This window comes from Lissotriton helveticus, chromosome 11 (assembly GCF_964261635.1).
Source record: "Lissotriton helveticus chromosome 11, aLisHel1.1, whole genome shotgun sequence".
Lineage (NCBI taxonomy): Eukaryota > Metazoa > Chordata > Amphibia > Caudata > Salamandridae > Lissotriton > Lissotriton helveticus.
In genome coordinates this window covers 1,203,578,723-1,203,593,996 of record NC_136072.1, presented here as the reverse complement: position 1 = coordinate 1,203,593,996, position 15,274 = coordinate 1,203,578,723, and the positions used below count along the sequence as shown (strand labels likewise).

The window sequence follows — 15,274 nt, the reverse complement described above, 5'->3', positions numbered from 1 at the left end:
TCTTTACAATAAACTTTTGAAAGCTAGAAGTTGTTTGTGATCTTTGGGAGCAGAGTCCTATATTGGGTGAACTGGTTTGGTACAGGGGCACTTTCATCCTCCAAGACAGGCAACAAAGGTTCAGTCGACCAGATCGAGGTTTGGATCAATAGTGATGAGGTATCGATCAAAATCTCGCCCTTTCAGTAACAAGGGGGTGAAGCTTTCATTCTGTCTCAAGGGCCCTCTGGAGGGGGCGCCTGTCAGCTTTAATGAACATGGATGGTGCCTGCGGACAATGCTGCCCCCCCCCCCAGCCAAGGAGACAGACACCCCCCAGAGCCCCCCCAGAGCGGGCCTGCACACAATGCTGGGGACCCCTCCCCGAGACAGGGAGACAGCCCCTCCCTCCCTCCCCCTCCCCCCCCCCAGAGAGGGCCTGGGACAATACTGTGCCCCCTCCCCGAGTGTAGTGTTCAGCCTCGTAATGGGCTAACCCAAGTGGGTACTGTTTGTGGGGGTTTGTAGCCACACCCCCCTCCTGCGTATAAGCAGTGGGCCGACCCTGCGTCCACTCGGGCGGCACGCTGGAGTGCTAATAAAAGCCCAGGGACCTGGGCGTGGCGTCAGGCAGTAGCCGGTCACAGTTATGTTATGTTATGTACCTTTTTATATAGCGTACGGCTACTCGGTAGGAGTGTCCCGACGCTTTCCACCATCAACTCATAATGAAGTAACACAACACAGCTAAAAACAGACATCAAAGAAAAACAGAAAAGAACAGTGGGCAGTAAAACAGACTAAGAAACGCTTTGAAACAGTAACCACTACACACGTGTGCTGTGTCCAATTATTTGAGGCCTTTGCCAACACCACACCGAGCTAAAGAGACAGACCCCCCCAGATCCCCCCCCCCCCCCCCCCCGGAGCGGGTCACCACCTGAACTCTCTGCAGAGAGCCTGTGGCCCTGAGAGATGCGTCCCCTGGAATAAGAAACACATCAGCTCACTGAGGGGCCCCCAAGGGCCCCAGGCACAGACAGCGATTTTAATGAACAGTTTACAACCGCTAAACATTCTCTCCTACAACTGAGCAGCCCGTGATGGACAAGGGGGATTCACCCCCCCACCTCCCAGCCTTCTTCACCGCCCCCACGCCCAGCTCCCTCCCGAATCATGTCCATTAAACACTCATCAGCAGCAGGTCCGTCACATTAACCTCTTCACAACATGGCCAAGACCTGGTGGGAGACCCCCTGGGGGCGGGGCCTGGTGAGAGGCCCCCCTGGGGACGGGGCCTGGGGGAGAGACCCCCTGGGGGGCGGGGCCTGGTGGGAAACCCCCTTGGGGGCGGGGCCTGGTGAGAGGCCCCCCTGGGGACGGGGCCTGGGGGAGAGACCCCCTGGGGGGCGGGGCCTGGTGGGAAACCCCCTTGGGGGCGGGGCCAGGTGGGAGACCCCCTGGGGGCGGGGCCTGGTGAGAGACCCCCTATGGGGCGGGGCCTGGTGGGAAACCCCCTGAGGGGGCGGGGCCTGGTGGGAGACCCCCTGGGGGCGGGGCCTGGTGGGAGACCCTTCGGGCGGGGCTGGGAGGATGGGGCCACCTCAGGGAACCTCTGGAGCTGGGACTGCACCTGGCCTTCAAGAAACAGAGGCAGGATAACTCCCAGTGCCAAAAGCGCATCCCAACATCCCAGGCCAGCTCGAATAGCGCCGCCTTTCTGCGCCAAAGTGGGATTCAGTGAGCTAATCTGACACTGTGGCTAGAAGTCCTGAGTCCCAGCGCGCAGCACTACATCGCCTCACTGCCTGAAGAACCTTAGAGGTTGGTGCTCACAGCACCATTGAATGACATGAAAAACATCTGGCACTGGAATTCCCAGCAGAACTACTTCCGGTGTCCTAGTCAGTGCCACTTCCGGTGTCCTAGGCAGGGCCACTTCCAGTGTCCTAGGCAGGGCCACTTCCGGTGTTCTAGACAGGGCCACTTCTGGTGTCCTAGTCAGTGCCACTTCCGGTGTCCTAAGCAGGGCCACTTCCAGTGTCCTAGGCAGGGCCACTTCCGGTGTCCAGACAGGGCCACTTCTGGTGTCCAGACAGGGCCACTTCTGGTGTCCTAGGCAGGGCCACTTCCGGTGTCCTAGACAGGGCCACTTCCGGTGTCCAGACAGGGCCACTTCTGGTGTCCAGACAGGGCCACTTCTGGTGTCCTAGGCAGGGCCACTTCCGGTGTCCTAGACAGGGCCACTTCCGGTGTCCTAGGCAGGGCCACTTCCAGTGTCCTAGGCAGGGCCACTTCCGGTGTCCAGACAGGGCCACTTCTGGTGTCCAGACAGGGCCACTTCTGGTGTCCTAGGCAGGGCCACTTCCGGTGTCCTAGACAGGGCCACTTCCGGTGTCCTAGGCGGGGCCATTTCTAGTGTCCAGACAGGGCCACTTCTGGTGTCCTAGGCAGGGCCACTTCTGGTGTCCAGACAGGGCGACTTCTGGTGTCCTAGGCAGGGCCACTTCTGGTGTCCTAAGCAGGGCCACTTTTGGCATCCTAGGCGGGGCCACTTCCGGTGTTCTAGGCAGGGCCACTTCTGTTGTCCAGACAGGGCCACATCCACTGTCCTAGGCGGGGCTACTTCCAGTGCCCTAAGCAGGGCCACTTCCGGTGTCCTAAGCAGGGCCACTTCCAGTGTCCTAGGAAGGGCCACTTCCGGTGTTCTAGACAGGGCCACTTCTGGTGTCCTAGGCAGGGCCACTTCTGGTGTCCAGACAGGGCCACTTCCGGTGTCCTAGGCGCGCCACTTCTGGTGTCCAGACACTGCCACTACCGGTGTCCTAGGCAGGGCCACTTCTGGTGTCCAGACAGGGCCACTTTTGGTGTCCTAGGCAGGGCCACTTCTGGTGTCCAGACAGGGCGACTTCTGGTGTCCTAGGCAGGGCCACTTCTGGTGTTCTAGGCAGGGCCACTTCTGGTGTCCTAAGCAGGGCCACTTCTGATGCCCTGGGCAGCGCCACTTCCGGTGTCCTAGGCAGGGCCACTTCTGGTGTCCTAGGCAGGACCACTTCCGGTGTCCTAGGCAGGGCCACTTCTGGTGTCCAGACAGGGCCACTTCTGGTGTCCAGACAGGGCCACTTCTGGTGTCCTAGGCAGGGCCACTTCCGGTGTCCTAGACAGGGCCACTTCCGGTGTCCAGACAGGGCCACTTCTGGTGTCCAGACAGGGCCACTTCTGGTGTCCTAGGCAGGGCCACTTCCGGTGTCCTAGGCAGGGCCACTTCCAGTGTCCTAGGCAGGGCCACTTCCGGTGTCCAGACAGGGCCACTTCTGGTGTCCAGACAGGGCCACTTCTGGTGTCCTAGGCAGGGCCACTTCCGGTGTCCTAGACAGGGCCACTTCCGGTGTCCTAGGCGGGGCCATTTCTGGTGTCCAGACAGGGCCACTTCTGGTGTCCTAGGCAGGGCCACTTCTGGTGTCCAGACAGGGCCACTTCCGGTGTCCTAGGCAGCGCCACTTCTGGTGTCCTAGGCGGGGCCACTTCCGGTGTTCTAGGCAGGGCCACTTCTGTTGTCCAGACAGGGCCACATCCACTGTCCTAGGCGGGGCTACTTCCAGTGCCCTAAGCAGGGCCACTTCCGGTGTCCTAAGCAGGGCCACTTCCAGTGTCCTAGGAAGGGCCACTTCCGGTGTTCTAGACAGGGCCACTTCTGGTGTCCTAGGCAGGGCCACTTCTGGTGTCCAGACAGGGCCACTTCCGGTGTCCTAGGCGCGCCACTTCTGGTGTCCAGACACTGCCACTACCGGTGTCCTAGGCAGGGCCACTTCTGGTGTCCAGACAGGGCCACTTTTGGTGTCCTAGGCAGGGCCACTTCTGGTGTCCAGACAGGGCCACTTTTGGTGTCCTAGGCAGGGCCACTTCTGGTGTCCAGACAGGGCCACTTCTGGTGTCCAGACAGGGCCACTTTTGGTGTCCTAGGCAGGGCCACTTCTGGTGTCCAGACAGGGCCACTTTTGGTGTCCTAGGCAGGGCCACTTCTGGTGTCCAGACAGGGCCACTTCTGGTGTCCAGACAGGGCCACTTCTGGTGTCCTAGGCAGGGCCACTTCTGGTGTCCTAAGCAGGGCCACTTCTGATGCCCTGGGCAGCGCCACTTCCGGTGTCCTAGGCAGGGCCACTTCTGGTGTCCTAGGCAGGGCCACTTCTGGTGTCCTAGGCAGGGCCACTTCTGTTGTCCAGACAGGGCCACATCCACTGTCCTAGGCGGGGCTACTTCCAGTGCCCTAAGCAGGGCCACTTCCGGTGTCCTAAGCAGGGCCACTTCCAGTGTCCTAGGAAGGGCCACTTCCGGTGTTCTAGACAGGGCCACTTCTGGTGTCCTAGGCAGGGCCACTTCTGGTGTCCAGACAGGGCCACTTCCGGTGTCCTAGGCGCGCCACTTCTGGTGTCCAGACACTGCCACTACCGGTGTCCTAGGCAGGGCCACTTCTGGTGTCCAGACAGGGCCACTTTTGGTGTCCTAGGCAGGGCCACTTCTGGTGTCCAGACAGGGCCACTTCTGGTGTCCAGACAGGGCCACTTCTGGTGTCCTAGGCAGGGCCACTTCTGGTGTCCTAAGCAGGGCCACTTCTGATGCCCTGGGCAGCGCCACTTCCGGTGTCCTAGGCAGGGCCACTTCTGGTGTCCAGACAGGGCCACTTCTGGTGTCCAGACAGGGCCACTTCTGGTGCCCAGACAGACAGGATCACTTCTGGTGTCCAGACAGACAGGATCACTTCTGGTGTCCAGACAGGGCCACTTCTGGTGTCCTAGGCGGGGCCACTTCTGGTGTCCAGACAGGGCCACTTCTGGTGTTGTAGGCAGGGCCACTTCTGGTGTCCTAGGCAGGGCCACTTCTGGTGTTGTAGGCAGGGCCACTTCTGGTGTCCTAGGCAGGGCCACTTCTGATGTCCTGGGCAGCGCCACTTCTAGTGTCCTAGGCAGGGCCACTTCTGGTGTCCTAGGCAGGGCCACTTCTGATGTCCTGGGCAGCGCCACTTCTGGTGTCATAAGCAGGGCCACTTCTGGTGTCCAGGCAGAGCCACTTCCAGTTACCTAGGCAGGGCCACTTCTGGTGTCCTAGGCAGCGCCACTTCTAGTGTTCTAGGAAGGGCCACTTCTGGTGTCCTAGGCAGGGCCACTTCTGGTGTCCTAGGCAGGGCCACTTCCAGTTACCTAGGCAGGGCCACTTCTGGTGTCATAAGCAGGGCCACTTCTGGTGTCCAGGCAGAGCCACTTCCAGTTACCTAGGCAGGGCCACTTCTGGTGTCCTAGGCAGGGCCACTTCTGATGTCCTGGGCAGCGCCACTTCTAGTGTCCTAGGCAGGGCCACTTCTGGTGTCCTAGGCAGGGCCACTTCTGATGTCCTGGGCAGCGCCACTTCTGGTGTCATAAGCAGGGCCACTTCTGGTGTCCAGGCAGAGCCACTTCCAGTTACCTAGGCAGGGCCACTTCTGGTGTCCTAGGCAGCGCCACTTCTGGTGTCCTAGGCAGGGCCACTTCTGGTGTCCTAGGAAGGGCCACTTCTGGTGTCCAGGCAGAGCCACTTCCAGTTACCTAGGCAGGGCCACTTCTGGTGTCATAAGCAGGGCCACTTCTGGTGTCCAGGCAGAGCCACTTCCAGTTACCTAGGCAGGGCTATTTCTGGTGTCCTAGGCAGGTCAAGGTCTGGTGTCCGAGGCAGGGCCACTTCCGGTGTCCCACTTGTATGTATGTGGGCTACGTTGTCTTGAAGAAGGACATGTTTTGTGTTGTTTTCCAGCCTAGCCTGCCTAGAATGAAGCCCGATTGATCTAGGTCCAGTACCTGCAGCATTAGTGACTGAGGTGAGGTGCCGGGCACTCGTGAACAAGATGACTCCAGCATTGAGCAGAGAGATAGGCCTGTATGAGTCACAGCATCTCCCACGATTTATGGATCACAGAGATTATAACCTCTGCATCGACGCCCTGTATGAGGGCCATAAGGGGTTTATAAGTGTGTTACCTTTCCGACATAGTTTTCAATAGGTTCAGGCTGTACGTCCACCCGCCAGGCAATAGACCACCTCAGCATCAGTTATAGGGAGTATTCGCATAGTCCGCAGATGAAGGCTTCAAGCTTCAGGACATATCGTGACCCCGCTCTTGTAGTGACTGGAATGACCCGCTAACAGAGTCATGTCTAATAGTAATGCGCCCTGATGAAGGGGGGCAGACCCAACACCTGTTCTCTGTATTATTTGCAAATAAAATGATCATGCAATATCTAAAAAGAAGAGCCTCTGAGAATCTCTGCCTCTTGTCGACCACCAGGAGTCATGGTAAGAGGGCTTCCTTCCAGCTCTGCTGCTTGCTCAGCAGCTCTGTCCTCTAACCAAGCTTACATCTGCCTCACCCTCACACTTCACACACCAGCTACCTCTGGAAACCAATCACACCATGGTCAGTGCCAGCAATGCATCTCCACTCCAGATGTGTGAGGATTAAGTAATGTTGTTTAGTGCCTATAAATCTATATAGCATCTGTGCATTTAGACAACATACACTAATGGATTGGTGTCCACACTGATTCCAGGCACCCCCAAAGGATTTGTTAGTCTGTAGAGCAGCTAGCCCACAGGGCCACCATAAGCCCCCTAACTTTACCAAGGAGCGAATAGTCTCAGGCTACTATTGAACATGACAACCCTTGATCCGCCAGGGATCGTGGAAACAGTGCACTACTTTTCGCTCAGTCACTCGTGCTCCCTTTTTCTCAGAGAGATACACAGAGTAAATGATGGGGACGTTTTTCTATAAACATTTATTGAACCAGCGCCATTCTAGTACAAAATGCATGTTCTGCGACAACCTTTAGACAAAAACAGATAGATACGATTGCAAGCACCGACAGTAACACGGCTCATGCAGCATCCCCCCATGCAGCCAGCCAGTGCTGCAGTGGCCATGTTTGATGTGGACACCTCCACTAGCACCGTTCATGCCTAGCCACCCAACCCTTGACCGCAAAGCCCTTTCCCAAGCACATTCCATGCACAGGGTAAGTGTGTTGTACGACAACAGTGAAGAGCTTGCTTAACTCCTCTCCTTTCCCGTTTAGGCCAACGCGTGACAGTGACGATGAGGATGACGACGAGCGGAAGGGGAAGGGCTGCTCGCTGCAGTACCAGCACACCATGGTCCGCGTCTTGACTCAGTTCGTGTCTGAGTCCTCAGACTCTGGAGGTCAGCTGACCTACATGCTTGGCTCTGATTGGCAGTTCGACATCACTGACCTGGTGAAGGATTATATGAAGGTGGAGGAGCCAAGAATTGCAAGACTGGAAGCCGGACGGATCCTGGCTGGTCGGGAGCAGGGGATGACCACAGTGCAGGTGAGTCGTGTGACGGAGGGATGTAGGAAGCAGGCTCTCTATATAGGGTATAAAAGGTATCACCGCAGTACAGGTGAGATGTGTGCATGAACAGTGTATCACCACTTTACATATGAGATGTGCATTCGAGGGGCATGAGCAGTGTAACACCACAGTGTAGGTGAGATGTGAGATGCCCCCAATTGGTTTACAGAGGCCAAAGTAGATAATACTAACGCTCTCTTTTGTAGTAGTGTGGGCGAGCAGTTAAGCTTATCAGAGGGTCGTGCTAAGCATTTGTTGTACTCACAGAGGCACTAATTGAGACACACACTCAAGAATAAATCAGAAAGGAAATTATAAAAATAACACTTCTTTTTATAGATGTTTTAAAACCAAGAACTTTATTCAAAGGTAAGAACTGTTTTTGATCTCTATATTCACAGGTGTGTCAAACGTTCAAATCTGTGTACTTTTACGCACAATGCAAAGATGCATGAAGGTAGGTACAGTCGGATTCATGGGTTTGCCTTCAGGGTTCAGAGTTATAGTGAGCCGAGGTCCAAAGTACTACCAACAGTTCTTCGGGAAGGGCCCTGGTTCTGCCAGGAGCAGGGTGTTGTTGAGGCTGATAGCTGCTGTGCTACGGTGAAGGGGGCATCCAAAAACAGGCTGCAGGTTGACTTGCAGATAAGTCTGAGGGCTCTCAAACAGGGGCATACGCTGACAGGGGTCTTGTAGCAAGGGTGCACAGTCAGTTTAAGGAGGCCGGGTCCGGTGGCTCGGGTGCAGAGTGGTTAGGTTGGTTGGGCTGGGTGCGCAAAGATGCACCACAAGGTCAGGGACTAATAGCTGGCTGGGGCAAAATTGAAACATCTGGGCCACTCTCAAAGTGGGTCTCAGTGATGTTGACATCCCTCGACGGCTGCTTGGTCCTGATGCAGTGAGAATCTCAACTGGACCATCACTGTCGGTGTTTCGTGGAGGGCGTCCTGTACCCGGGTGTTGTTGCCGCACATCTCTGGTCGGTCCTTGTGTCTTTACATTCTGTGGGGATACAGAGCTGACCTTTCAGAGCACAAGTACATTCTCCTGGTCATCTGTGGCATCAGTCTGGCTGGGGAGCTGCAAGGCGGTGGACCGGACTCTGCTTGTCGGTGCCTGCGGACTGCCGGGGAGAAGCTCCTCTCCTCCCAGGGAGACTGTCAGAACAATCGTACAGTTTAGGGAAAGAACACTGGTGGAGGTGCATGAGGGGTGTACCCCACTACTGATGAAATGTGTGGTGGAGGCGCATGAGTAGTGTACCCGACTACTGATGAGATGTGTAGTGAAGGCGCTTGAGTGATGTACCCCACTACCATTTAGATGTGTGGTGGAGGGGCATGAGTTGTGTACCCCACTACTGATGAAATGGGTGGTGGAGAGACATGGGTAGTGTACCCCACTACTGATGAAATGGGTGGTGGAGAGACATGGGTAGTGTATCACCACTGTGAGGGTCACAGGTGTGAGTGACCTGCTGAATCTGGCGATCCCAGCTGTCTAAGTGAAGAGCATGGGTGTGATTTTTACACAGACATCCATTTGAGTAAAAAGTGGCTCTGACGCTGCCCTATTTATGACCATAAATGGTACAGTCCACCAGGCGCTGCGTGGTGGAGGTGTCTAGATATTCCCCTGCCTTGCTTTTTAGGCCCTTTCACTGATTGAGGGTTCAGTCACCCATGGTCCAGAGGGTCTTGAGACATGTGAACTTTACTTGCTTGTCTGCAAAAAGCGGTTCACTGACAAAATATCGAAAAAACATATATCATTGTCACTAATATCGATCTATAAAATATAGTTTTTTAATCATATATACATGTAAATTGTAAATATTCACTGTTTTAAATAACAAATATAATAAAAATAAAATATATTTAATGTTTATTTAAACAAATTTATCAAGTATACTTATTTTAAAAAGTTCAACACAAACATATCTATATAAATAAAAATGTAACTGTTCGTTTGTTCAAAATCTCAAATCTCCAAAAGTTCTTCACTGATTGCTTTGAAATTTTGACACAACGTTGCATTTGAATACGCAAGTGTTTTTATATAGACAACGTTGGATTCGAATACGCATGTGTGAAATGCGCGTGTTTTTAATCGAAAGCACAAACAGACACATAAAAATGTCAATGTGCGTATGATAAAAAGCTTAAATCTACAAAAGTTCTTCACCGATTGATTTGAAATTTTGACACAACGTTGAATTTGAATAAGCGCGTGTTTGTATATAAACAACGTTGAATTCGAATACACGCGTGTCAATACGCGCGTGTTTTTAATCTAAAGGATGAACAGACCCTATCGATTGGGTTGCTGCGCAACAACTACAATAGACGCATAGAGACAATAGTCTACATATATTAGGATGGACAGTTGGTGTCAGGATGTCAGACCGGGAAGTGGGTGGAGGGAGGGGGAGGAGTTGGTTCACTTTGCAACATTAGCGTGTTTTATATACACAACCTTGGTTTAGAACACGTGCATGTCCAATACGCGCGTGTTTTTAATCGAAAGGCGGAACAGACCCTATCGATTTGGTTGCTGCGCAACAAATGCAAGGGACGCATATAGACAATAGTTTACATATATTAGGATGGACAGTTGGTGTCAGGATGGCAGACCGGGAAGTGGGTGGAGGGAGGGGGGAGGAGTTGGTTCACTTTGCAACCCGAACAGACCCTATCGATTTGGTTGCAGTGCAACAAATACAAGGGACACATATAGACAATAGTCTACATATAATAGGATGGACAATAACATATTGTATACCCACAAGCATTGTAAAATTAAACATATTAGAAACGTGCGCTTACTCTTTTCTTTCACTTACATTTAACCAGACTGAGCCACAGCAACGCGTGGCCGGGTACAGCTAGTAATTAATATTAATTAAAACTGAATTATGAATTATAATTTAGGGTTTCCCAACCTGTACCCCAATAAAATCACAACCCACACCTACAATTTTAGGTAAAAAAATCTATCATACAAGTAAAACAATGAATTATCAATTAAATAATTACCATTAATTAAAAACGAATTACAATTAAATTACTTCCCACCCTGTACCTCTATAAACCCACAAACTGCTACGGTACTAAAAATCACAAAAATGTATTACATGTAAACAAATAACTACTAAAAATATAACAACTGTTTTATAAAACATAAACAATAATTATACAAAACATTTACAACATATACATGTAAATGATATACTACAATGCATAATAATAATTAAAAAAATGATATTATTAACAACTATATTTTTGTAAACGATAGGAAGGACTTCAACATTTTCAAAATAGATATTACTTACTTTAAATCGATATTCTTGACAATGATATTCTTGCAGACCATATCTCCATATCACAATATTTTGGACACAATGTTTTGGTAGCACAATATTTTTGTTTCAATATTTTTTCTGAATACCCCTTTCCTGCGGACGGCAATGAAGGCTTGACCTGAATATCACCACTGTCATCCAGTGGAGTTGATGTCTGAAGTTTTCTTCTGTGGATTCTGAGACTTGAGGGGTTATGTGGTCGGTATCCCATTAAACAACTGTCCACCCCAGAAGTGTGGCGTTCGATGTTGGTGCCTGAGAGAGAGTCTCTGGTGGAGAAGGATGTCCATGTAAGCGCCGCGGCTGGGCAGAGTCAAGGTTCCACCTGGAGGAGGCAATTGAGGTTGTGCTGGTTAAATTGGTCTGCGGGATCCATGTTGGGGGCTGCGGCTGAACTGTTTTGGTGGATGAGGTGCGGCAGAACTGTTTTGGTGGATGAGGTGCGGCAGAACTGTTTTGGAGGATGAGGTGAGGCAGAACTGTTTTGGTGGATGAGGTGCGGCAGAACTGTTTTGGTGGATGAGGTTAGGTAGAACTGTTTTGGTGGATGAGGTGCTGCAGAACTGTTTTGGTGGATAAGGTGAGGCAGAACTGTTTTGGTGGATGAGGTGAGGCAGAACTGTTTTGGTGGATGAGGTGTGGCAGAACTGTTTTGGTGGATGAGGTGAGGCAGAACTGTTTTGGTGGATGAGGTGAGGCAGAACGGTTTTGGTGGATAAGGTGAGGCAGAACTGTTTTGGTGGATGAGGTGAGGCGGAACTGTTTTGGTGGATGAGGTGAGGCGGAACTATTTTGGTGGATGAGGTGAGGTGAGGCAGAACTGTTTTGGTGGATGAGGTGAGACAGAACTGTTTTGGTGGATAAGGAGAGGCAGAACTGTTTTGGTGGATAGGTGAGGCAGAACTGTTTTGGTGGATGAGGTATGGCAGATCTGTTTTGGTGGATGAGGTGCGGCAGAACTGTTTTGGTGGATATGGTGAGGCAGAACTGTTTTGGTGGATGAGGTGAGGCAGAACTGTTTTGGTGGATAAGGTGGGGTAGAACTGTTTTGGTGGATGAGGTGAGGCAGAACTGTTTTGGTGGATAAGGAGAGGCAGAACTGTTTTGGTGGATGAGGTGAGGCAGAACTGTTTTGGTGGCTGAGGTGAGGCGGAACTGTTTTGGTGGATGAGGTGCGGCAGAACTGTTTTGGTGGATAAGGAGAGGCAGAACTGTTTTGGTGGATAAGGTGAGGCGGAACTGTTTTGGTGGATGAGGTGCGGCAGAACTGTTTTGGTGGATGAGGTGAGGCAGAACTGTTTTGTTGGATGAGGTGAGGCAGAACTGTTTTGGTGGATAAGGTGAGGCAGAACTGTTTTGGTGGATGAGGTGAGGCAGAACTGTTTTGGTGGATAAGGTTGGGTAGAACTGTTTTGGTGGATAAGGTGAGGCAGAACTGTTTTGGTGGCTGAGGTGAGGCGGAACTGTTTTGGTGGATGAGGTGCGGCAGAACTGTTTTGGTGGATAAGGAGAGGCAGAACTGTTTTGGTGGATGAGGTGAGGCAGAACTGTTTTGGTGGCTGAGGTGAGGCGGAACTGTTTTGGTGGATGAGGTGCGGCAGAACTGTTTTGGTGGATAAGGAGAGGCAGAACTGTTTTGGTGGATGAGGTGAGGCGGAACTGTTTTGGTGGATGAGGTGAGGCGGAACTGTTTTGGTGGATGAGGTGAGGCGGAACTGTTTTGGTGGATGAGGTGAGGCGGAACTGTTTTGGTGGCTGAGGTGAGGCGGAACTGTTTTGGTGGATAAGGAGAGGCAGAACTGTTTTGGTGGATGAGGTGAGGCGGAACTGTTTTGGTGGATGAGGTGAGGCGGAACTGTTTTGGTGGCTGAGGTGAGGCGGAACTGTTTTGGTGGATGAGGTGTGGCAGAACTGTTTTGGTGGATAAGGAGAGGCAGAACTGTTTTGGTGGATGAGGTGAGGCAGAACTGTTTTGGTGGCTGAGGTGAGGCGGAACTGTTTTGGTGGATGAGGTGAGGCAGAACTGTTTTGGTGGATGAGGTGAGGCAGAACTGTTTTGGTGGATGAGGTGCTACAGATCTGTTTTAGTGGATGAGGTGAGGTGAGGCGGAACTGTTTTGGTGGATAAGGTGAGGCGGAACTGTTTTGGTGGATGAGGTGAGGCCTACCTAGGGAAGCAGTTTGAAAGGGGTCACCTATTGTAAGTGAGACAATCGTGCCATTGAGGGTCTGAGGGAAACGAGGTATCGGAAACAAGAAGAGGCAATGCCAATAGGTCTGACTTGAAAGGAATGCACTAATGTAATGTGAAGCATTACCAGTAAAAAGCATGGGAATGAATATGTGTTTATGCGGAAGCAGAGACCTGTAGAATGCTAATGTTGTAGGTTAAAAGGTCAGGGGAAAGTTAACCTGTCAAGCCAGGCTTCAACATCCATGTAGGTTAATGACTGCCCTTCCCCCATCTGTGCAGCTGCCAGAGAAAAATACCATAAATTATCCTGTTCTCTAAGACATTTTAATAGCTTTACACTCTCATGTGTGTGCCACTGAAGTTCAACCTCAGGCAGCTGGAGAAACAAAATGACCACAGCTTCGTGGAAGGCAAGCACTTTTTTGTGGAAGCACACAACTTATATCCAATCAAAACTTGTACCCCTGATTACCAACATGTGGGCGGAGTCAAACCCCGCTCAATTGGTGCTCCCCTCGTGGTCTGGCAGCAGCTGCACTGACAAGCGAGACCATAAAAAACTCTGATCCTAGTATAAAATCTCAGGTATAAAATCTCAAAGCATAGCTAAAATACTAGACTTTAAAAAGGTCATACGTTTATCCCGCAACCAGTACTATGAGCAGCCGGTGTGTCCCACTCCCGTTCAACTAGGACTGCATTTGGCTTAAGGGTCCACTTTGTAATGTATCTGCTATTATTCCTTCAAAGACTTCACAAGCTCTTTGTTCCATGAGAAAATAATAATATTAGAACTTCAGTGTCGTGACTCTTCCCGACAATCCATGTCTATTTTCCAAGTTCAGAGTCTATCATTTCTTCACCCTCTCTCAATGCTTCAAACCTTCAACTATGGAAGAAGTTGAACAACTTTGACCCGGTAACTCATGGTCTCCCCTTGGCCCGTGTCCACCTCCTCAGCTACTTACTCTGGTGTCTCCTAGATAATAGACAAATCTTTAGCCGTCGCTCATATATGTTCCTCCTTTAAGAAGGCCATTGATGTTCTTCTTTTCAGGAATCAAAGGCTGATCCCACTGTCCATGTAAACTCTCCTTTCCTCCTGTCTCTGCTCAGTTGACTCATAAGTCTCTCAAAGTTCAGCTCTCTGCATTGAAACCCCCTCATGGCCATGGCTTGGACCCATCACTTGCTGCACCATCAGACGACGCCAGGCGAGTGTCGCGTCAAGGTGGTGTCTCAGCCATGGTCGTACCAGACTCCTCCTCTGGTTTTACCCCTTTAAATCGTCAGATGGTGCTGGGATCCTGACACAGCTAGCCATCACATCTCCCGCTCTCCACCAGAGCACCGGCGGTGTCCTGACCCCTCGTGTCTCTCTAGCATCCGACCGTTGATCTACGATGCTCTCCAAGTTTCATCACTGAGCCCTGTGCTTCTCGGAGCCTACCTAGCCCTGTTGGCAGCTCTTGCTGTAGAATTTGGCTTAAGGTTTTATTAATACAGTGACAGACCCAAATGTTGGTATGTCTTGGGGACTTTTCTGTCCATTCTTCTTTGCTGTTGCAAAACTTCAGCTCGACAGCTTGCAACCAGCTCAAGTAACAATCTGAAAAGACTGAGGTCCTGGGGTGTGGTCCCCTTCCTCTGGGTTTTAGCCTGGGCAACCCAAAACCTAGACTAGTGCCTACTCCAGTGAACAGGGCATCTGATTTTGGGGTATCTTTGACATTGCCTTGACGCTTCCTCCCCGGGTGACCACGTGGCAGTGAACTGTTTCCTGCTACTTATGGCGCTGTCGTCCTTCACTTCTACAACTGAGTGGCTTGTGATTGAAGCTTCGATCACCTCAAGCATGGACAGCTATATCTCCCTGTATCTGGGAGACTAAAGCATGTTACTGCAAGATTACAGATATTGAGAATTTGGCCGCCCCTGCTCCCAGTTGTTAGTGTCTGAGTCAGTGGCCCCTACCTGCCAAAATGCCACTAGCAGCCAGTGGCCAAAAGGATATCTGGTGACACACTGGACTTCTTTCATCGGCTAGTGCACGCCACTCGACCCTATTATGTGCAACATATTTTTTTTACCAGGCCCCTGCACATACCCTAAGTTCACAGATTCTTTACTAGGTCCCAGCACATCCCCTGTGGGCTTGTAAGGAGCTCAATTAGATCCTTCCTGGTGTATATCAGTTCCTGGTTGGCCCCTCTTTGAGAGCCTACGTGAATCTGATTGGTTTTAGTGAATTCTTGTAAGGTGCTCATTGGATCCCTTTTAATGAATATCAGTTCCTTGGGACGCCTTGCTCCTTTGTATAGCTCTTTTTTCCAGTGTGG

The 15,274-nt window shown here is 51.5% G+C and overlaps 1 protein-coding gene across 1 annotated transcript in view; it reads left to right on the top strand.

The window, feature by feature from the left end:
• LOC144792829 (transmembrane protein 132B-like) overlaps positions 1-15,274 on the top strand; it is a 313,741-nt gene that overhangs the window by 274,298 nt on the left and 24,169 nt on the right. The window contains exon 6 of the mRNA XM_078668025.1: positions 7,083-7,356. Coding sequence (XP_078524151.1) covers positions 7,083-7,356 — 274 coding nt within the window. The remainder of the gene's footprint in view (positions 1-7,082; positions 7,357-15,274) is intronic.